The following is a 23871-nucleotide window of genomic DNA, read 5'->3' as shown; positions in this document are numbered from 1 at the left end:
GTTCAAACCCTTTCCAATAAGGATGTGTATATAGCTCATCTTAATTTTTCAAATACACTTTCATGAAAAAGAGAAGTTTCTTTTTGTTGATCTTATGTAGTGATTTTCAAGTTGAATTTGTGTATAATGCATAAGGGACCATAAGTAAAAACCTGTATTTTGGGTATGGGAGTTCTGATATATAGGATAGGGCCTCTGGGTTAGTTTTGTAACACAGACCTGGCAGCCCTGCTCTCCTGGGAGTTGGATTGCATTGAGAAAAACCTCACGCTAAGAGAAGTTTACATTCAGTAAGCTAACTAAAGAAATGTTTGAGTACAGCTAACACGATTGTTTTTCATCCCAACAAGAATGTAAGACTTCAAACGTGACCTTCTGGCAAGAAAACCAAACTTTTCCCACCCTTTTTTATTAATATCATAGTCCTTTAACATAGTTGCAATCTGTTTTTATGAAAATAAGTCAGTAGAAAGAATTGCTTAAAAAGTCCATCAAGTCAAGAGTCCTTCGTTTGTAGGTCCTGCTTTCATTTCAGACATGAAATTAAAACTCTCAGACCCTCTGTAAAGCCTCGGCTCCACTCTGAAGAGCCACGGCGTCCGAACAGGACAGTGAGCGTCAATCTTTATTTATGATGGGCATGGGGGAAAGGTCTGTTCAGCATGAAAAGATAAAAGGCTTGAACCTGAAGAGCCCTATCAGCTTTACACTACTCCAAAACGAACCTCGAAACACAGTAAAATCTTGAATCGGTTTAAGATCCCTGTAATTCATGTGACAGTCTGGGTTCAATACCGTTAGCGGTAATCACTGTATATTTAATGGGTGGGCCATTGGGGAACATTAAGTGAGCCTCTCCTTTAAGGCAGTCTGTCTGTCAGTCTATGCCAGTCTGGATGTTAGTTCTCCAGGTTTAGCCGCCCCCCACTGCGCCCGTCCTCACACTTAACCAAACTCTTCAGCTTGAAGTAGCCGAGGAGTCCAGTGGTTAGAGATCGTAGAGGCTGGTCTCCCAGGCTCAGCTGCATTTGAGTCCAGAGAAAGAGTTGTGCCCCGTCAGGAGGAGTGTGTTTGGACAGGCTGCCCCTGAGTGACTGGAGCAGATGATTGGCAGGAAGTCTCCAGTGACGTCAGTCGCAGAGGGGGCGTGGTTTGGCTTTGAGACGAGGGTTTGTCCTCTCAGTCGCTGTCAGATCCTACTCCTCTCCGTTTTCTCTTGGAGGCTTTGGGTTTGGAATCCTCTTCCTCCTGGAGAAGCATCAACAAAAGGCATTTTAAACACGACATGATGATAATAAGGCTGCTGGCCTGAAGGCTTTCGTGATGGTGAGTTTGGATTTACCGAAGCGCTGCTGGATGCACTCTCCTCTTCATTGCAGGTTTGAGGAGCAGCACCCTTGCGGGATCGTGGAGAAGACGCTGGGGCTTTGCGTCGAGGTTTGTGTTGTTTGGTGGAATCCTCATAGTCCTCAGCTAACGAGAAAAGATCACTGAATCTGGCAGAAGAAAGGACAGTAAGTCAAAGAAGAATTTGAAAATAGAATAAAAGGAAGATAATCTGATCTAATAAAATAACAGTATTTGTGCTTTAGCCAGCAAACCTCATTTTGTGGGCCTCATCGCAGCTGGCCTGAACATGCTGTAGGGCCTGTAATATTGGCGTCTGGGAAAAGACTGATACACCAACAGGAACAATTCAGAAGGCATTGTTTAAATCAATATGAGCGGTGAAAATGACAATCAGGCTGCTTAGAGTTGAATGCTGTTTGAAGGACTGTAAGAGCTGGATGTTGAACTCACAGTTGTTCTTGGTGTTGCTGAGATTGAGTCTCAAACTGTCCAGATGTTCCAGCATCTGTTCCAGGGTCAGCTGAGCCAGTTTACTGCTGGAGCTCCTTAAACTACACAAAAACACAACACAACTCTAATGTGTGTCTCTTTAACAATTCAAAACAAAGTTTGAGGTTGGTAAGATTTTGTAATGTTTTTCAAAGATGTCTCTTATGATCACTAAGGCTGCAATTTGATCATAATACAATGCTTGTGGAATATTATAGCAGTTTTAAAATGTAATTTCTGTGATTTCAGTTTAATTCTCAGCATCATTGCTCCAGTCTTCAGTGTCACATGATCCTTCAGAAATCATTCTTATATGCTGATTTGCAGCTCAAGAAACATATCTGTCAGTGTTGAAAACAGTTGCGCAGTTTAATATTTTTGTGGAAACCCGGATACATTTCAGGATCCTTTGAATAGAAAGTTTAAAAGCATTTGTTAGAAACAGAAATGTGGTCCATTTAATGCATCCCTACTGAATGAAATTAATTTCTTTAAAAACAAAGAACAAATAGTGATTCATTATTTCGATTCAGAAAATGCAAAATGTTTAGGGCAAATATAGGTTTACTTAAAATAGTGTTTTCACACACAAAAGCTTTTTAATAATTTAAGGATATTTAATAATATATTTGTGGAATAAATCAAACTTCAGCAATATGGGCTACTTGCTACAGAGGTTTAAATAAGAGTTGCTGTTAAATATTTTTATCTTGGTGCCATCATACTTGCAAGTCAGAACAACAAGTGAGCAGAAAACAGGCCCACTAGCAAGATCTTCAAAATATTGGTTAATTTTACGGTATAAATATTTAAACTATTTGATGTTTCTCCAGAGCTATAGAGCCTGGGTTCAATCCACTTGAGCTTGAATCTCATCTTTTGTGTCCAGAGCCCAGGCCCTTCGGGTCAGAGGGCTGAATGTCACTACCTCTGTCGTTTCCGGGGCATGCTGTTGTTCTTGATGAGCAGGGCTTTGATGTGTTCTCCCAGCAGGTCGTCGTGTTTCGCCGCCCAGTGCCGCAGGATGCTGGTGGTGAACTGGTCCTCTAGGTGATAAGGCCGGCTCAGAACCATCTTCACCATCTCCTCACTCGGCCTTCAGCACAACACAGCAAAAAAAAGAAAAGAAAAAGATGACTGTGTCCCACAAAAGACAAGATAATAACCATTTGAGTGAAAAGACTTACTTTTCTCTTCGTAACTGCAGCAGCAGGCAGGACAGAGCCTCGGGATGTTCTGTGAGTAAAGGGTGAATAGGATTATGGGTGGCCTGAGTATGTGTAGAGTGACGGCGAGAGATGTCTGCTCACCCTTGTATTTGAGGTGCTGTAAAATGGGAATAATGGTCTCCAGAGGGATACTGTGCACCAGGAAGAGCTGCCATGTGCTGTACTGCTCAAACGTCTCCCAGTCCAGAGACTGAACTAAAACACAGATGCACAGAAACAAAATGAGCTTCACAAAGCAATGGAACAATGTCTGGCACATTCACACAGATAAAGCACTAGTGGTAAATATGTTTGATATACATTGGTTTTTGCATAAAAGATTTTTTAGTAGCATATTAAATGGTTATTCACACTGGAAACAAATTATATACATAAAGTGAGCAAAGAACACTTATGCACTTTTTATTCATATCCACATTTCACTTTAACCGTGACACCTGTAACAGATTTAATTACACAAGGGCATTTTTGCACCCTTATCTTGAGTTTGGAGGGTATTTTTGACTCAAGCCTCCATTGATTTTTCAAATTTGGTGCTTGGTTTGTTTTGGTGTAACTATACAATTTGAACAGAGACTTATGGGGTCAGACAGAGAACCATCAGAGCTTGAAAACTTACTGAGGATGTTGAGTACCGAGTCTTTACGGAACATCACCAGATTACCCATCATCACGTGACACATCAGCTCCTGAAGCTGTGAGGTGACAACAAGAGGAAGAGGTTAAAAGAGATTTGAAGAAAACAATAATTTAAGTTTAATCAGCGTTAGAGGGAAAATCAGCAAAAAATAGGATTTTTTTTCATCATCTACTCACACTCGTCACACCATACCTGCTTGTCAGGCGAGAACCAGTGAGGTTGTTCAAGTGCAACAAGTAAGTAAGGCTGTTTACCATATTGCATGCGTTAAATATGAAATCTGAACATGTTTATGAACTTTCTGAGGCATCAAATTTTTGGTATAATAGACTTCCTATGAAGAGAAATAATTCTCCCAGGTTTCATTAAAATATCTTGATTCGTTTTTGTGGTGAATCAAAGTATTATGGGTTTGGAATGACACAAAGGTGAGTAAAAGACAGAATTTCAATTTTTTTGTGAACTTTCAATTTAAAAGTGATTATTTGTAACCTGTGCTGAATCAATGACAGCCACGATCATGTTGAGGAGCTCTCCACTGCGCAGGGTCTCGTCTGGGAACTGTTCAACACAGACACAGACACAGGAAGAAGTCAAGCACGGCTCTTTTGCAGGCTCATGGTGTTTGAGCATGACGTGCGTTACCTCTGAATAGATGGAGGGGGTTAGGTAACACAGGAGCCTCACATCATCCTCCTGACAGGCCTTCATGTCCATCATCAAGCAGGTGTGCAGGTCGCCCAGAGCCGTGGCATGAGCAAAGGACTCGTACAGGCTCATCTTCCCCGCTGCTGCTTTGCTACAAAGATGCACAAAACAGTCTACTGTGAAATGCTGAGAGTTCAGAGTATGGCTGCACATTTAATCGAAAGAAAAAACGGCCTTGCATCATGGCTTAAATCGATTATCAAATTGTTCAGGGCATTATTTAATTAAATACATGCTCTGTATTAGAGGTCTTCACAGGTCTACTTGGATCCAAAAACCTGTGGTCTGACCCAAGCAGCTTGGGTGACTTAAAATAAACGTACTTTTTCAAAAAAGATACAAATTCTTTTAAACAATCCGGATGCATATGTCAGCGTACGCTTAAGTGCATTTTGGAGAAATGCATGTAAAAAAGAAACAAACGTTTGTAACCTTACATACAGAAATGCATCTTATAGATACGAGATCCATCAGGAAAAGCCACTCACTTCATTAAGCTGCGTGTTCATGGAGGGCGTTCGGGGTAAGAAGTTATTTGGGTCAGGTACAGATTTTAGGACCCGAGAAGACCTCTACTCCGTATGGGCCTTTATGAGTGTAATTAACTCTCCATACCAGCAGGTGGCAGCAGTCTGTATTTGTCATTCAAAAGGAGGAACCAGAATAGCTAGGACTGCTGATAAACAATGAGAAGAGCCTTCTATGTTTGCTGGTTTTCTTCACTTCAGCTCATGAGAGTGATCTTCCTCAACGACTGGCTTCGCAGCCAATTCAACTTGCTCAGTTGGCCAAAAAGCCATCGACAGGGTCAGTCTAGTGCCAAGGGGCAGACAGCCTGACACTGGAAGACCATCAGCTTGGTGTGTCATGGTCTTAACAGAACAGAAACCAACCGACTGGCAATATGTCTTGTTGCTCATCACTTGCCAATTTATAGTTATTATTTGCACTTTTTGACCCTACCTAGCTTTGAGGTAGTAGAGCAGATGATAACCGATTTTCGGCTGTTTCTGGTAGAGCTCGCCGAGCATGTCCAGCAGGACAGAGAAGCCGCTGTTGTCCTCCTGCATCTGACACAAGTTCCTGAAGATCAGACACACCGGCTTACACACAGACTCCTCCAGTGACCTGCACACACACACACACACACACACACACACACACACACACACACACACACACACACACACACACACACACACACACACACACACACACACACACACACACACACACACACACACACACACACACACACACACACACAAACACACACACACACACACACACACACAAACAGCATCCCATTAGCCTCTTCGTTAAGAAAAATGAAAAATAGTGACAAAAAAAATAGGAAGGGAACGGAATCAGGACACAATGCTGGCTGGAACCCAAGACACATATCTAGAGCTATCCACCAAATAATGTGCAAACAGACTCGACAGGAAGCTGAGAAAGAGAGGGAAACATACTCTTCTGTGATCTCCTCAGGCAACACATCTCCTCTGAAGTGACTCTTAAACAGTTCAGCCAGACAGGAAGCTAGGGTGGACATCTGCTCAGAGTCAAAATCCTCCTGAAATAGCACAAATAAAAAAGACAAGTGTGTATCATTAGCCGTATTTAAAGCTCTGAAGGAAATGTTCACCCTGAACAAGGCTCACCTCTAAAATAAGATCCACAATTTCCTGCATGACCTCACAATGTGCTTCTGTGTCACTGAGAGAGAAAGAACCGCACCAATGAGACTCATGCAACTGAGATCTTATTATAACTGGAACACACTCTGTTATTAATCATGTGTCTCACCTTCCTTTCTGCAGCTGCAGAACCCGCTCTTTAAGTGTTTCGTCCAACTGGTCGACAAAAGGTGTGATGTCAGCAGGCTCGTCGATGTAGGTTTCCTTCAGCTGATGGAACCTGAACTCTCGTTTTTTACCTTGGGATAAACAAGGGATCATATCATGACAGCACTGATGAGAACTGAAAATACAGAAGTGGGTAATGGGCATCATTCTGAGCCAGAGCCACTGATCTAGAATCTGTCATGATTGAATACTAAAGCAGAGAACATCCCAACTGAAATAGCCCTGGGAAGCAGAGCCTCTTATTTCTAATTGGTTGATCTGAAGGCCTGAGCTAAAGTGTATCTGCCATAACTGCAAGCATCTTACCCTTGTTGTTCAATTCTTCCTCATCATCACTGAAGGTAGCATCTGTGCTGTCATAGCAACCATCCTCCTTATCAAGCACATGATTGTCCATCTCCAAGGGAACAGATTCCTCCATTTTTGCTACAAAAGGTACAGATTTTTTTTTTTTTTTCAAGATTAAAACATGCCATAACTCAAGCAGAATTTCATTCCACTGGCTCTTGAGATTGTGGTTTGTAATGTTATAATCCATGTATGTAATGATATTAATTGTAATATTTCTATTACAAACTACAATGGCTTCCTTCTTAATTTTAATTTAAGAACCAACTTGACAAAGAGCCAGAAATGTTGAGGACCACTGCACACACTTCATATTTGTACTCAATATTTACTTCACTGATGAGATGGGGAGTAGTAAGACTTACAGAAAAAAACCTCTGGTATCGAGCAGTGTATGGATATGCATGCATAGTCAATTCATTTTTTAATTATATAAAGGACGACAACAATTTCCTTTTTTAAAGTGTAGTGACGTGATGTTTGGGCATCAAATTCATTGTCATTTATCCTGAACCACACACACACACACACACAAAGAGTCACAAATCCCTCTTCCCAGCAAAAGAGGTTTATCAAGATTTATGCAAGTGTAGTGCATTTCAAATAATAGTACAAAAAAAAGGACCCCTGTTTTGTCTTATTTCTTGTGGACTAAATTGGTTTGGAGCTTTTGTTTCTGACTGACTGGCATTGATTCAGTGATGTGGAGTGCTGACCTTCAGTGGGCGGCGAGGGGGAATTGCAGAACTCTGGGAAGCGTTCTCTCAGCATAGAGCGCAGCTCACGATCCAGTTTAGGGTTGTCAAACAGAGGTGCTAGGTGACTGAGAGAACAAGAGACATAGTCAAGAAAACAACTCTAAACCAGCAGAGACACAGTGGTGGACTTCTTGATGAAGTGTCTGTTATGAGCACATGTTAATGAGTGTGAGTGTGTGAGTGAGTGTGTGTGTGTTAAACTCACGCCAGAACTCTCTTCTCCATGATGAAGTTTAGAGAGTTGAACACACCCTGCCGCACTTGCCCCTCAAGAGGAGGGAAGAAGTTTGGGATGATCTGAAGTGGAATAAAATACAGGTTATCCCAAGATTTAAAAGCCTGACATTCACAACACACAGAACTTCCTGTGATATTATGGGCTATTATAATTTCCCAAACACTATTTTAACTGTAGCAGCAAAAAGTTTTTTTTTTTTTTTTTGTAAGACTACAATAAGCTTCAATTTCTTAGTGAACTTAGTGAATTTCAACATTTACTTATACAATCTTTAAATATAAATATATTTTTTTGCATCTGTTAATATTATTAAGATACTAAAAACGGATCTAATAATGATATAAAAGATCAAATAAGAAGTGAGAAAGAGTTTCTCACCCGACACATGAAGTCCAGTAGTGTGGCTGTTATAGCAGGATGTGGCTTCATGGAGTGATGCATCACTAAAATGGCTGGCTCTGAAAAACAAGAGTGAGAAAGAGAGAGGGAGAGAGAGAGAGAGACACGCAGAAAGAGAGAGACATAAAAAAACAAAAAAACAGAGCATCAGTGACTGGGTAAAGGCAAAGCATGTGGTCTGTACATGTCTGTTTATGAAATCAAATCTAAATGACTTAATAATGGCTTCCTGCCTCTCTTACCGATGTTCATGATGCTGTCTTTCTCCGGGTTGAAGAGCAGCCAGTCGTAGAACAAGGCCAGTTTGGCATTAGATGCAGCAACATTAGACTGCAGAGAGAGAGATGGAGTTAAAGCTTAAGCAGTGATACATAAATCCAGAAAAATCTGAATGTTTTAGTGCTTGCTTACAGTGCAGGTAGTCAGGAGCCATCCGATGATCGCCCAGCGCGGGAGAATGTCAGAACTCAGCACTTCATTGGACGGATGAACCACGCCGCATATGTAACGAATGAGGTCACAGCGCAGCGACTGGCTTTCAGCTGTGGACAGATACTGCCGCTGAAACCAGTCCTGATAGCGCTTCTGCTGGCCGAACCGAACCTGCAGCCAGGAAGAGCAAGAGGGTTTGACTGTTTCAGGTCATAGACGTATCGTGGTTTCAGTGTCAAGTGTTTGTGAGTATTTACCCGTGAGGTCATGAACAGCAGCTTGGTCTCCATGTCAGGGGTGAGTCGACAGGCCAGAAACTTGCGTGAGGTTCTAGCGGTGAGGAGCTGCAATATACCTGCAGACAATTTAAAAACACACACACACACAGATTTTACTGTGCATATTATTTATGTCCAAAACTGATGCATTGCTGTGTAAATTCCCTCTCACACACACCTGTGAACTGTGGGCTAAGGGTCTGAGGATTGTGCAGCAGGTCTCTCCACAGCAACTCCATCTCAGGAATACGAGCCACAATCTGTAAGAGTCTGACCAGATCCCTCCCGATGATAAAACACTCCATGAACTGTTAAAACGCAAACAATGTAAAAACATGAAACAGCAGCAACATGTGTAATGTGCACGTGAAATAAAATTATGTATTCCAGTATTTAAAATAAAAACTGTTCCTCTGAATTTTAGGTTTCGTCAAAGAACCTAGTAAAAATGTCACATGATTTGATGTTGAACATTCAGCTTCGCATCACAGGAATAAATTGCATTTTAGAATTTGTTTTTATTTTACACTGTAATATTTCATAAAATTGCTGTTTTTACTGTATTTTGGAAAAATAAATAAATACAGCCTCATTGGGCATTTAAAAAAAATATCTTACTGACCCTAAACTTTTGAACTGCAAGGGTGTATTATAGATATAAATATTTTATGTTTATATCTATCATGCATATCATGTAATCACTATTTGATTATCAAAATCTCTGTTAGCTGAAGCCCCAGTGCACTAAAAGAACAGGAACATTTCCATACATTAGGTATGTACAATCCATTTCGAATTTCATGGTGTCTATAAATCTGTTGAATAACTGATGGCAGTTTAATTGAAACACAGCTGGCTCAAGTCACAAGTTCAATCCCAGGTGCTCTCTTGGGAACCGCCGACCCTGATCCAGACATCACAATGTATTTAGTGTCCTTCAGCGAGACACACAATGTATTTAGTGTCCTTCAGCGAGACACTTCACCTCTGCCATTGAAATTAGTCTATGACGAGTCACTCTGAATAAAAAGTATTTATCTTTGTTTTCATTTCTGGCCTTTTTTTTTTGCTTATTATTCAGATAAGGGAATTAAGATATGCTGTGATACAGATTCAAAGTTTTGCATCATGGTTCAATGTGTAATGTGGGATAACCACATCCTATCTACAAAAAGTATTGCATGCAAGTTTGTCAGGCTTTTATATACATAATGTATGATAAAGGGAAAATAGGGAGCTCATACATAAGGAGAGAAAAAAAACATCTCATGCAAGTTATCACTCTACATCTCCCAATAATACATCTTAGTAGGATGATTTTTTTAATGCTTAGTTTTTGTGATCAAAGCTGTGTAGCTTCTATTGTGGTGGTCGAAACATAAAATGCAATGCAATACGTGTTGAAATACGCAACGCATGCAATATGTGTTCATCTAACAAAATAAATGTTATTCCTACATTTGCTTTACAAAAACTAGTAAAGATTTCATAGCAGAAAGACCTGTGAAGCACGACCTGAAAGGGGCCATTTTTACCTCTTAAAGATCTTTCCAGTACTCACCCTCTCTCGGAGCAGACCGATGCAGAGGTCCACCTCTCTCTGTCTGAGGGGCAGCAGGTTTGGCGTCCCATGGTCCACTATGAGCCTCAGGTATGTGTACACAGACATGGCCACTAACATCCCACTTTTCAGCACCCACTCCCTGTCCATCACACAAATACATTCAAGAAACTGAAACTTTAAAATCATGCTGGTCTATTAGCATGGACACAGTCACCGCCCACAGTGCAATGATCACGCTGCATGCTGTCTGACTCAAAACTTCTCACCTCTGTTCCACTAAGATCTCCAACACGCTCTCTGCCAACCACAGGTTTTTCATGGATATGTCTCCCCCTGCAGATTGACGCAAGTTAGACACAGGATGAAGGGGTCTGCTTTAAATAACAGCATGATTTGCATCTGTGTGTGCACACACCAGCGATCTGTTTCATGAGCGTCATGAGAACCCCATCTGCTCCAATGACTCCGCTCTTCACCAGCTCTTTGACCAACCACACCAGCTGCCCACACAGAAGATGAGACCGCATCAGTGCTTTTACTCTTAACTAAAACTATTACAAATTGTCAGTCAACTGAAAATAAAGGTACATTTTTACAAAAGGACACAATAAAATGACCAAATAAATCATTCTAGAATGCCACTCATCAATAGCTCCAGTGTAAATGACATCAGCCCACCTGTGTACGGCACACATCCTGCAGCTTGAGAAACTTCTCCATGAGGATCTGGTTGATTTTCATGAGCACCACGTTCATGCCGTCCCGATTCAGCAACGTCAGGTCTCTGTAGCACTGCGGGACACAACACCGTGTTAGTGGTGGGATTCTGGGAGAACAGTGAGAGCAGGAGAGCTTTCTGTGGCATGCATGTGAATCAGATCTCGTGTGTGAAGCATCAACGTACCCTCTGTGCTTGTGGGGGCTCAGTGAGCAGAAGTGTGAAGAGACCCAGACACACCTCCTCATGCTGCTGTGGACCCTTACAAACCTGCACACACACACACACACACACACACACACCATCTCCATTAAACAGCATCAGCATCATTCTAAATAAAGCATGTTTCTGTAAAGTGTTTAATAAAACTTTATTTCCATCCTTTTAGCCACTTTTAATGACTTCAAATTTTAAGTCAGTAATGAATGAAAAATGGAGTCGGATCAGGATATTACAGGTTGCAGGCCAGATTCGATCCCATGTATCTCACGTGAGCAACACAACTCAATACGCATTAACCGGCAGACCTTGATTGCACGTCATGCTGTTCTTCTTTCTGATAAATTTTTTTTCTTGAGCGACAAATCAGCACATTATACTGATTTCTGAAGGACCATGTGACATTGAAGAATGGAGGAATGATGCTGACAATTCAGCTTTAATCAGAGGAATAAATTATATTTTAAATATATTCAAATAGAAAACAGTTACTTTAGATGGTAATAACATATCATAACATTACCGTTTTACTGTATTATTGATCGAGTGAAAGCAGTCTTTGGTGAGCATACCGACTCCAAACTTACAAACAGTATTTCAGCAACAGATCTTCTAGCAGAAGTATAAAGCTAAATCCATTTGCTGTAATAACTTTTAATGATAATTGCCATACTTCATACTATGTAGCAACTGTTTTATAAAATAGTTTAGATAGACACCGCTGAAGTAATAGCAGAGATTTTACAGTATGTCTCAAAACAAAACCATTCTGACACAACAGTATTCTCAATACAGTGAAGTAGATTACTGCTTAAATTTGCATTTTTTTAAGTATAAAAGGCATTCGCTGGAACTCCACATTATGAATAACATTTGCTGATTTATATGAATCGCATGTGTAGAACAACAGGGAACTTTTAGAACAGTGAAATTATCTTCCATTACAGCTGATTGATAACAAATTTAATTGATAACTGATTTAAAAAAGGACTTTAAAATTAATTTCAAATGTCAAGTGATATATTTAAATGACCATATTTACTATACTAATGTAACCGGTCATGGTCAACAGATATCTTAAAGTCATGGACATGGAGTTATATACACAAGCCCTCAAAAAGAACAACATACAGGTGGGCAAACAAATCTGAGCAGAGCAAAACTAGAAAATAGTACATTGTTTTTAGCCTCTTCCAAAATTCTATAATTTTTCCAGGTCTGAAAATCACAACTTTAAAATTCCATTCTACGTCCAGGTTTTTATGCTGTGAATCCTGGTGTGTTATCATAAGTGGGTGTAACTGATAAACACTCACATGAGCAGTGAGGGCATCATTGGCTTCCCGCTCTGACAGTCCATTGGTTATAGATGTAGTGATGCCCATACACCTCTCCAGGCGCTGAAACACACACACACACACACACACAAACTGATGAGTACATTACAGAACATTATAGTTGCATGCATGAATGCCATGGCAAAAATAATAATAATAATAATAATAATTCTTAAACACTGCAGATCCCACTATTAGTTCATGCATGCATAAATATTCTAATCTCAATTTAAGGCATGACTCCATCAATTTTCCATCAACCTTCCCCAGCAGAACAAGAGTCACTGCCACAATCAGCTGTCATTCAGTACATGATAACATCATCGTGTGTTCAGCAAACATCATGTTTACACCGTTGCCACAACTCCATAATTTATATCTGAATCACATATATAACACATAAGATCACAAAAGACTACAAAAACCATCCCTGCAACTTCTCCATTCTGCTTGTCCTTTTGTTATTGTACTTAGTTTTCTCCATGTTTTTCTTCGCACTGACTCGTCTGTTGACGGCAGAGGGGAATGAGTCGATCCCTACCTCCTCCAGCTCATCTTTGGCGTCCAGGCTGGTGGACACCAGAAGGCGACCCTGCGCTTTACTCTTAGCCGGCGAGGGCTCCATCTCCTCCCGCCTCGCTGCGCCCACACACACGGGACCGGACGGGGGTTTAGGGCGCTATTTGAAACCCTTCTTTCAATATTTACTTGGGTCTGAGGGGCTTATGAATAAGTTAACCCTCTCTCCGCCCAGTCCTAGGCGCCTACAGTGTGTTTACGACTCTTAATTCGCCACCTTTGCGCGACCGCACCAATGTTTCCACAGTGTCCGACTGTAACAATTCAACTTCCGCAGGGCATGGTGGCTCAGCGGAAGTGTTCCGAACGCGAAGTGAAGGCGGAGCGGAGCGACTTATTTATACCAATCGCGTGCTGGGTGTTTTGATTGACGTGTCAGTTGGCCAATCGCGGCGATGGCACTGTCAGCGAGTCTCGTCAGACAAAAAGAAGCCCGTGACGTGCAGATGGACTTGAACGATGCTTCGGTGTAAATATGTGGGCACAAACTCAGACAGACAGTACGTTTAAGGTTGGGATGCAGCGAAAAACCCTGGACAAATGCGTACTGACTTTTAAACGTGTTAACAGCAGACATCTAGTCATGTAGGGTCTCTCTTCTTAACAGGAACAATCAGTATTATTATAATTCATGTAATAATAACTACAAACAAAAACAGCAATAATTGTATAATTATTACTTTAATATAATTAATAATAATTTGTATAATACAATATAACTGAGTTGTATAGACACACACACACAAGCGCGCGCGCACACACACACACACACACGTATGTTGTTATTTCTGTAAATAAATATTGCTGAAAGCCATCATATAAGCTATAAAGTTTAGCATATAATACATTCTAAATACATATATGCTGTGGACTGCAAAAATGGAAAACGTAAAGGTTGATTTGGCAAAGAGAAATTACACTTGGCAATTTCTGCCAAAATATAACTGAACAGTGCTAATATAGAAGTACTTACCGGCGTTATTCTTTCAAAGGCTAATTTTGTGAGACAAATAGATTACTGTACACCATTAGAAATAAAATATTTAGTGAACAGGTCTCAGTGTTTGTAATATGTTTATTTTACATAACTCCCTTCCCCTCAAACATAAAAAAAACACAATAATCAATTTAAACTTCACTTAAAGTCTTTGTAGTAATGTATCCCAATATCCCCACAGACCCAGCTATTCAAACCACACACAGAAGACAGATAAAACAATAGTCATTATTCATGCCCTCCCAACAGGAAAGCAAGAAGAGCTGCTTCTTAAAGACTGTACATCAGAGTCTGACATGATCAGTCAGGATCTCATGTGCTGCACTGCTACAGTTTGACTGACTGAGAAGTCATGTGGAAAAACACTGCATTTATTTACATCTGGGCCAGACATTCATGTTTATTTCCAATATAGAGCAGCTTTTAATGCCATCAGATAATCGCTGGACTGTTTCCTCTCAGGATGTACTGTATGCAGTCATCAGCGCACGAAGTGGATCAGAGAGTTCAGATTGTACTGAAATGCATCATACCATCCCAGAAGACACCGACCCCGTCTTCATTATCTCAGCTTAGACACAGGGAGGCGAGCAGCGCTGCAGAACTGACACCTTACAAAACACCCGAATCCGTGAAAGTTTTCAGAATGGGGAAGGAATATGAGATTTAATTTGATCTTAAACTTGATTTACATTTGCTTCCTGCTGGATGGAATTGGGAATAGCTGAGATTTTGTCATGTGCAGCAGGAAGCTGTTGGTTAGAAGGTTTCATGTTATCAGAACTGAGTGCACATTAATATAGGCGAAGATCTGACAAATCTGACATGATCTTCAAAACACTGTGAGCTGATTCATATTAAACAGTGTGTGATGTGTACATGTAGAAATGTTGACGTTGGATCAACTTTCCAACATCCAAACCTAAGGCATTATGCTAATTGAAAACATAAGTCAAAATTGACCCTATTTACTAAATATCTGTTCTTGCTCTTTTCCACATTCTGAAGAAACAAAAGTTTGTTTTATAATCCTACATAAAAATGCAACCAAACATAGCTGACTTACTACAGTTGTAGGTTCCAGCTATTATTCGTGCTTTAATGGATAATTGTTTGAAACTTGTTATTTTAGGAAAAAAATACAATTAAATAACATGTAAGCAGCTTCGACAGGAAGTACGCTTTTTGAATGTCTACACATTTTGCTGTTTGCTTCACTACAAGTGTTATTTTATTATAGCTGTGTGTCACATAATTTGTTTGTTCTTCAATATTTTGCAAGATATAGATATAGAAGTATTTTGCCATAATCTACTCTACTGTTCAAAAGTTTGCGGTCGATAAGATTTAAATAAGTCTCTTATTATCAACAAAGCTGCATTTATTTGATCAAAAATACAGTAAAACTGACATTGTGAAATATTCTTAAACTTTTAAATAAGTGTTTTCTATTTGAATATGCTGTAATTTATTGCTATGATGTAAAGCTGTATTTTCAGCATCATTCCTCCAGTCTTCAGTGTCACATGATCCTTCAGAAATCATTCTGATATGATGATTAACTACTCAAGAAACATTTATTATTATCAATGTTAAAAACATTATCAGTCTTTTGTAACTTTTGATCAATTTAATGCATCTTTGCTGAATAAAAGTATTAATTTCTTTAAATAAATCTTACTGACATGACGAATGGATCAGAGTGGAATCTCATAATGGAATAAAATAATATTAACCATTAATAATGCTTAAATTAAAACCCAATGGATAAAATAGAGTTCCATTTGGAAATATCTCACATTCTGGGAGTTAAAAGTGTTGGTGCTGGTTTCATCCAAAACACGATTGCAACATCAATACATGTGGATTTTCTGTCTTGAGATCTAAGAACAAAATCCATCATTGCACATTTCTATGCTTTCTTAATCACACTTGCCATTTATTATTATTTCTGTTATGTGCGCAACTTTCATCTGTGGTTCAAAACCCTCTGCTGACTGGATCGGATCTGGAAGATTGAAGAGATCTGAACTGACCTGCATCCCAGGGGAGGAATGGAGAACATTTCGCAGTTAAAAAACTAGAGTGACTACAGCACTGTGTCTCTGCATGACTAATAACATGAACAACAACAAACAGACCCATAGGACTCCTAATGACTGCTGTAAAAAATCTGGACAATACCTAGCATATCACGACAAAAGAGAAGTCAAACCTCGTATGAGACCCGTAAACACACCAGCAGAAGGTCCGCTCAGCTCAGTGGTCACTGATCTGACAGTCCTTTATGTCATCTTCCAACTGTCTAAACCATTCTACTCAAGTATAGTTTTTTTCTTTTGAGTTTACTTGGCAAAAGAAGTCACCGCTGGATTCCCGTGAAGCAATAACTTGAGCTTTTGGGAGATGAATGATGAACAAGACCAAGGTTTGAAACAGTACTTTCTAAGTCTGATCTTTTTCTGAAGAAATCGTCTTTCGTCCCGCTGTCCCAGTACTTGTTTAGATGTGTTTGTTTTGTTCTCTCCTCTCAGGTGCATTGCTCTTTCTCCTTGTCCGTCAGTTTTTAGGCATTATTGGAGCTGATCTCTCCTAGCAGCCAGTACGTCCTCATCCGGCCCTTTCCCTTCATCTCCACATCTCCCCTGAGCTCCAGCTGGAAGCAGTTGATCTCCTGCAGGATAGCCCATGTGGCCTCTGAAACATGGATCTTCAGGGCTGATGGAGGAGAAATCAGCGCACAGCAGATTATGAAACAATCTCTCTCTCTCTCTGTGTGTGTGTGTGTGTGTGTGAACAAATATAGCCATAAAAGTGAACTCTTTTTAAGTTCACTTGAGGAGCTTATCATTTAATTAATATTACATTATCTGTATGTAGTTATTTTATATATAGTTAAAAGATTTGAAGCACACTAGAAGTGCAAAATCAGTACAATAAAGCTAACTTCTCTTTCACAAAGGTTTTCAGGAATCCCAGTATGGCATTTTATACTTTAAAAAAATGGTACTGAAGTTTATATGGAAATTATTATTCCTAAATGCAGTTTTACTCAAAGTTCACTCAACTGATTTACAAATGCCAGACTAGATAAAATGAATCATGAAAAGATGCAGCTTTCACATGCAAAGAGGTTAGCCAGTTATAACATATAATCATTTACATAATCATGATCGTTTATAACTACACTAACGTTCAAAACTACCTGTAACATAATAAAAAAACATGCATTAAATTGCATTAAATTGATAAAAAATGACAGTACATACTGTACATTTCTAACGTTACAAAAGAATCCTGTAAAAATAAACATGGTTTCCTCAAAAATAATAAGATAATCAATACAACTGTACTCAGCATTGATAAAGATAATAAAACATATTTATTGAGCATCAAATCAGCATATTATACTGATTCCTGAAGGATCATGTGACACTGAAGCCTGGAGTAATGATGCTGAAAATTCAGCTTTGTGTCACAGCTATTAATTACATTTTAAAATATATTCAAATAGAAAAAGGTTATTTTAAATTGTAATAATATTTCTAAATAGTACTGTTTTTACTGTATTTTGTTACACACAAATGCAGTCTTGCTGAGCATAAATATTAAAATAATAATTACTGCTAATGCTAATAATGATAAAAAAATCAACAACTGTTGTGGTGGAAGAAACCTTGCCTTTATACATATACATTAAAAATGGACTTCAGGGAAAAAAAAATGCCACAGAAGAGTGGGACACAACCCTTACAAGAGTCTGCAGGCGCCTCACCTTCTCCATTGGATTCCATGCGTGAAGCCGTGTTGACTGTATCGCCAAACAAACAATACCGAGGCATTTTCAAACCAACCACCCCAGCACACACGGGGCCTGGACACATGAAAACACACACCCACACACATAACCATCAGTCAAAGCACCCCATTAGTCAGTCATCAACACACAGAGATGTCCTCAGAGAGGCCAGACCACTCTGTGCTGTACTTGTACTCTATTAAACACTTCATGACCCCTGATCCTCACCGCTGTGGATGCCGATGCGTAGGCGGAGCTGCTGGTCGGGTCGGTGGCGGATTTGGAAAGAGTGCACAGCCTCCAGCAGAGCCAGAGACATGCGGGCGATCTCACGGGCGTGCAGTTTCCCGTTCCTCACAGGAAGGCCAGACACAACCATGTATGCGTCACCTATGGTTTCCACCTGGGGGCGCCACACAAAAACACATGATACGAGACTTCAGTCTCTGCAGAGCAAAATTGGGTGTTTATGACTTTGTAGGTGTTTTCAAACTGCTGGGTGTTTCTAAATCATGCAATCAAAATGATCCCCCTTACCTAACCCCACCCCTAAACCTAGTATGACGTCATCTAATTAGGTATCATGGTCTAAAAACACCCTGATCTGGTAACTCCCATTACTTTCCTGCAGAGACCTATACTTGGGGCATAATTCGGCTCGGTGATGGGCTGAGAGTGTAAGACACATCTCAGTCTCCTAAAAAGATAGATCTTAGTTTCTTGCTTCTGCTGAACACAAAATAAAATATTTTGAAGAATGTGTGTAACTGAAAATGGTAGCCATTGACATCCACAGTACAGAAAAAAAATACAATGGAAGTCAATGGCTACTAGAAACTGTTTGGTTGCCAGCATTCTTCAAAATATCTTATAGAAAAGAAACTCGTTCAGGTTTGGAACAACATGAGAGTGAGTAAATGATGGCAGATTTTCATTTTGGGTGAACTATTCCTTTCAACTAATGTGTTTTTGAACAGGCAGTGAATGTAATGACCGGATTACCTTGTACACGTCAAAATTGTCGATGATTGCATCAAAGCAAGTGTAGAGATCATTCAGCAGCGTCACCACCTGTGATGGGTGCACACAGACAAATAGAGTAATACAATTTAACTTAATACTGCAATGAGTGTTGCAATAAAGTACAAAATTAGCCTATAATTATTTGTGTGTGTCTCTTTGAGGAGTGTTTACTGAAATACCCTTTTACAAAGGGTTACTGACCTGCATGGGTGTGCTTTCGGCTGATAATGCGGTGAAGCCCACAATGTCACTGAAGTAGATGGTGACCGAGTCAAAGGCTTCTGCCTGCACCATCTCACCTCGCTTCAGCTGCTCAGCCACGGAGCTGAAACAACACACACACACACACAATTTTACAAATTTGTAAAATCATTGCACATAACTTAATATGAATAATTTGATACAACCAGTTAAAAAATGTTTTGCATTAAAGCTTGGAAACCTCACATTTTAGTACTTACAGTAAATATGCTATTCAAAATGTTGGCGTCTGTAAAATCTTTCAATGTTTTTGAAAAAAGTCTCTAATGTTCACTACCACTGCATTAAATTGATCAAAAATAAAGTAAAAACAGTAATATTGCGAAATATTATTAAAATGTAAAATAAGTGCTATTTGAATATATTTATAACTGCTGTTTGAATATATTTGAAATATAATTCATTGCTGTGATTCAAAGCTGTATGTTCAGCATCATTACTCCAATCTCCTATGTCACATGATTCTTCTGAAATCATTCTAATATGCAAATTGCTGATCAAGATTTCTGATTATCAAAGCTGAAAACTGCTTCACATTGTTGTGGAAACTGGAAAACGGGCCTTCAATACTTACTATCACTTTTTAATTAAATGATGAATAAAAGTATTAACTGCCTTAAAAAAATCTTACTGACAGCAGATTTTTGTATGGTAGTACAATACATATAGTCACATGATTTACATACACTTTGCACATTGGTTAGAACAAACTGGCACTCACTGTGGGAGGATCTGATAGAGCAGAGCTTCAGCTTTACGCTTCTCCTCGTGGTACGCCTGTGTCCTCTCCTCCACCAGCTCCTCCAGGTTATTAGCATACTGCTCCATACGGGACAGCAGGTTATCCAGGATGTTGGAACCATATCCACTGAAGCCAAAACAGAGAAGATGAGGCAGAGACAAGAGTCTGATCACTGCAGCACGGGTGGTGCTGCATGTATAGTAATATTAATATTTCATTATTATTATTGTTGTTATACATGCTGTTTTATTTCCTCATGTTAATAAGAGACTATATATTATATTAGAGTGCTTAAAAAATTAACTGATACATTGTAGAACTGCATAATAATAACAATAACAATAAAATATTATTATTATTAATATTAAGTATTATCATTATCAAGACTTGGATAAACTGCACTAAAGCTACAGGATGACTAAAATATATGCGTCCAGTTACATGATCTAAAAATAAACTATTGTATATTACCATGTGCATTTAAATTTCCGGGAAAATTTATTTTAAGGAGTAATTCTAACTATTAATCAAAATAATAATTGTTTATTGCTAGCATATTAGCGGTTTATACCTATGAAGCACATATTAATGTCTTAAGGCCCGTTCACACCAAGCACGATAACTATAAAGATAACGATAAAAATATTGTTCTAAAAATCGTTCTCATGAACGATAAAAACATTGCCAACCAATCAGAATCAATCCTGCTGTAATGAGCTCGAGAAATTAAAGCAGCAGACGCGCGTCCGCTTAGAATACACAGATGATATAGTTCGTTGGTGTGGACACTAATATCGTTATCCTTATAGTTACCGTATTTTCTGGACTATAAGTCGCTATTTTTTTCATAGTTTGGCTGGTCCTGCGACTTATAGTCAGGTGCGATTTATTTATCAAAATTAATTTGACATGAACCGAGAGAAATGAACCAATAGAAAACATTACCGTCTCCAGCCGCGAGAGGGCGCTCTATGCTGCTCAGTGCTCCTGTAGTCTACACTGAAGACATGGAGCGCCCTCTCGCGGCTGTAGACGGTAATGTTTTCTCTTGGTTCTTGGTTCTAAATAAATGTGACTTATAGTCCAGTGCGACTTATAAATGTTTTTTTCCTCGTCATGATGTATTTTCGGACTGATGCGACTTATACTTAAGTGCAACTTATAGTCCGAAAAATACGGTATCTTTATAGTTATCGTTCTTGGTGTGAACGGCCTTTATTCAGCATAACCATATTTTAGATCCTTTAATCATACTTAAACGTAACAACTGCCTTATTAATAAGCAGCAAATAAGCAGTTTATTGAAGCAAAAGTTGTAGTTTATAGCTAGTTAATAGTGAGAACTGGACTTTAAAGTGCAACCAAATTTAATCTTAAAATCTTGATGTTAAAAAGTTCTCTGTCTATTTGTGTGGCCCTGTGAGTTCTTGTGTATGAGCTGATTTGTGTGTCAGGTACCGGTTGTTCTTGCGGAGCAGTACTTTAATCTGGTTGAAGTCGGGCCTCTCGTTGATGTCTTCTGACCAGCAGCGCTGCATCAGCTGTCCCAACTCATCGCTGTGGCTCTGAGGACACAGCAGCGGACGCAGGTACGGCCAGCGGCCCTCCGCCACACGCTCGATGATCTCTGTACCACAAATTACACACAGCAATGGAGAACAAGAAAGACTAACAAACACGTAATTAAACTTTCGCCAGATCACACAGGAAATAACAGTGTTAGCATAACAGAACATAACAGGATATAGGTATTCCAACCCAAAGCACACAAAATGAGGAAAGCAACAGAGACAGTTAAAAGTGACCAGGATACTTTGCACAAACAAAAAATACTTCTGAACATTTTTATGCAGCAAAATTTACAACCAATCTTTTATTTCATGTATTTGTGTGTGTGTGTGTTAATAATATATACTGGTACTTAAAACTTTCTGAATGTCACTGCAGTAAATAAATCACTTATCAAGGTATTTGTCATTTGTACAAATGCTGCTTGAACTTCTCTCAGAAGCTTTATGTGTCGGAGTAATTTTTACAATGACTCTAACAGGAACAGATTATCTAAAAATGAAAACTTGCTGAAAATGTACTGACACTCAGGCCATCCAAGATGCTGGTGACATCTTACTTCAAAATAAATGCTACTTGATTTGATATTTTGTTATCTAATGCAATGCCATTTTAAGTGTGCAAAAATTATTTAGGCCACTGCTACTAATGCTAAACTGTTTTCATATTGCTTACAAAGCGAGTGAGCAAGAGAGAGGTGTGATGAATGTAAACACAGGAGACATGGAAAGGACAAATGACATGGAAAAGTACCCCGTGCCATCAGTGTAATTCACTGCATAATCTTCAGCTTACTAACACAATTTATTTAATGTTGTTTTGATTCACATCAAAGCGCTAAACGAGAAAGCACTCTCACCTGCATAATGAGTTAACCATTCTCGTGAGGGTGTAATGCTGAAATATTCATGCTCACAAATAAAAACTTCTCTTGAAATAAAATTACTTTTATTTATAATAACAGTCTTTTTATGGTTCTCTAGGGATCAAACAGCAAGTGATGCTTTTCAGAGACTGTTACTAAAAGGGAATGTTCACCCAAATGTAAAAAAACATGCAATTTGGTATTAAACAAGCAAGTACCAATGACATCAGTCACGTCAAACCCAGCACTAGCTGATAAATAAGACTATCCACAATACAGTCTGAGAAAAAAACAAGTACAAAGCAGTCACTAAGGTAGTACATTAAGACTCAAAAGCTAAAATGTACATCATTGTACCTTATTTACCTCTAAATGGTACATATTAGTACTTCTTTAAAAGGTACCACCACAGTGACAGTTTTGTATGTTGTCTTTTTGTTCCCTGACTGTACTTTCAAAATATGTAGAACTGTATTCTTCATGCTGATCTCAGTGTTGTTATTGTTAAATAAAATTAAAACTGTAATTGTAACTGTAACTGTACTGAGATTGGTAACTTATAATTTTCACAACAAGGGAAAAAAATCTGTGTATTTAATAATTTTTTCTTATTATTTTTTGCATTTTTAAAAAAATGTAAAACATCACCCAAGAGCTGTATTCACAACATTATATAAATAATTTTTTATAAACATTATATTAAAAAAAATTATGCAGTTTTGAATAAATTAGTAGATCTGGACAAAAAAAATACCATTGATTACACCTTCACAGCACTGTGTGTGACCTCTGACCTTTAGGGCTGAGACAGGGGCCTTCCAGGTAGAAGACGCCCTTGAGCAGGGCGAGTTCCTGCAGGATGATGCCAAAGCTATAGACGTCACCTTTCTGTGTCCCACACACAGGTGGGCTGTCAGCACGCAGAAGCTCGGGGGCCGTCCACAGCTTGCCTGTGTACGCAAAGATCGATGTAACATCTTCACACGCGTGCAATCTGTATCGTTGTGTTGCTACGGTACTCACGTGCATATAGAGAGTGCATGTCCTCCAAGCTGTTCTCCTTGCGGAAACTTTCCAGGCCGTAATCAGTGATCTTCAGCACGAAGCGGCTGTCCACCACGCAATTGGAAGACTTCAGGTTGCCGTGGGAGACAATGACGCTGTTGTGTAGGAACACCATTCCCTGAGTGGTGAAAAGATTACAGTCTTACCAAGACATCTGACAGCAAGCATCCATCCTATTTACCAACAGCGCATCACCAAAATATTAATTAAAATTTATTTTGCAGCTGCAATATGTTTCTGGAGTCATAATTTGCCTGTCAGGGAACTGACATCCTCATAAAACATTACAAATAACACACGTCTCAAAACCACCCCAATAAAATGTCACTCATTAGCAAGCCTCAATTTAACTGATAACTATATTTTACAAAATGCAAAGCAGTTTGCTGCTGTGAA

The 23871-nt window shown here is 39.2% G+C and overlaps 2 protein-coding genes across 3 annotated transcripts in view; both read right to left on the bottom strand.

The window, feature by feature from the left end:
* Positions 1-368: 368 nt before the first annotated feature.
* On the bottom strand, positions 369-13457 carry LOC127935615 (integrator complex subunit 3). 2 transcript variants are annotated; one of them, XM_052533686.1, is made up of 29 exons: positions 13117-13457; positions 12555-12638; positions 11206-11289; positions 10980-11093; positions 10717-10801; positions 10568-10634; positions 10299-10440; positions 8916-9045; positions 8717-8814; positions 8439-8630; positions 8270-8357; positions 8007-8086; positions 7596-7687; positions 7349-7455; positions 6591-6710; positions 6226-6355; positions 6081-6135; positions 5889-5992; positions 5380-5544; positions 4354-4507; positions 4201-4269; positions 3688-3763; positions 3150-3263; positions 3027-3075; positions 2768-2938; positions 1801-1901; positions 1602-1674; positions 1343-1496; positions 369-1248 (listed from the first exon to the last, which is right to left on the bottom strand). In XM_052533686.1, exons 1-29 carry the CDS (start codon positions 13198-13200, stop codon positions 1180-1182), a joined length of 3051 nt encoding a protein of 1016 aa, XP_052389646.1. In that variant the 5' UTR covers positions 13201-13457; the 3' UTR covers positions 369-1179. The 2 variants fall into 2 exon arrangements, with proteins under 2 accessions (XP_052389646.1, XP_052389647.1); XM_052533687.1 differs by having other exon boundaries at positions 2768-2935.
* Positions 13458-14027: 570 nt separating this feature from the next.
* LOC127935413 (atrial natriuretic peptide receptor 1) overlaps positions 14028-23871 on the bottom strand; it is a 108413-nt gene continuing 98569 nt past the window's right edge. Inside the window, exons 14-22 of the mRNA XM_052533245.1 lie at positions 23434-23593; positions 23205-23360; positions 21435-21603; positions 19956-20102; positions 19175-19298; positions 18953-19021; positions 18179-18353; positions 17927-18025; positions 14028-16869 (exon numbers count right to left, since the gene is read on the bottom strand). Coding sequence (XP_052389205.1) covers positions 16718-16869; positions 17927-18025; positions 18179-18353; positions 18953-19021; positions 19175-19298; positions 19956-20102; positions 21435-21603; positions 23205-23360; positions 23434-23593 — 1251 coding nt within the window. The 3' untranslated portion in view covers positions 14028-16717. The remainder of the gene's footprint in view (positions 16870-17926; positions 18026-18178; positions 18354-18952; positions 19022-19174; positions 19299-19955; positions 20103-21434; positions 21604-23204; positions 23361-23433; positions 23594-23871) is intronic.

Source organism: Carassius gibelio, chromosome A19 (assembly GCF_023724105.1).
Source record: "Carassius gibelio isolate Cgi1373 ecotype wild population from Czech Republic chromosome A19, carGib1.2-hapl.c, whole genome shotgun sequence".
Classification (NCBI taxonomy): domain Eukaryota; kingdom Metazoa; phylum Chordata; class Actinopteri; order Cypriniformes; family Cyprinidae; genus Carassius; species Carassius gibelio.
The sequence above is the reverse complement of the archived record's forward strand: the minus strand, read 5'-3'. Positions and strand labels throughout refer to the sequence as shown.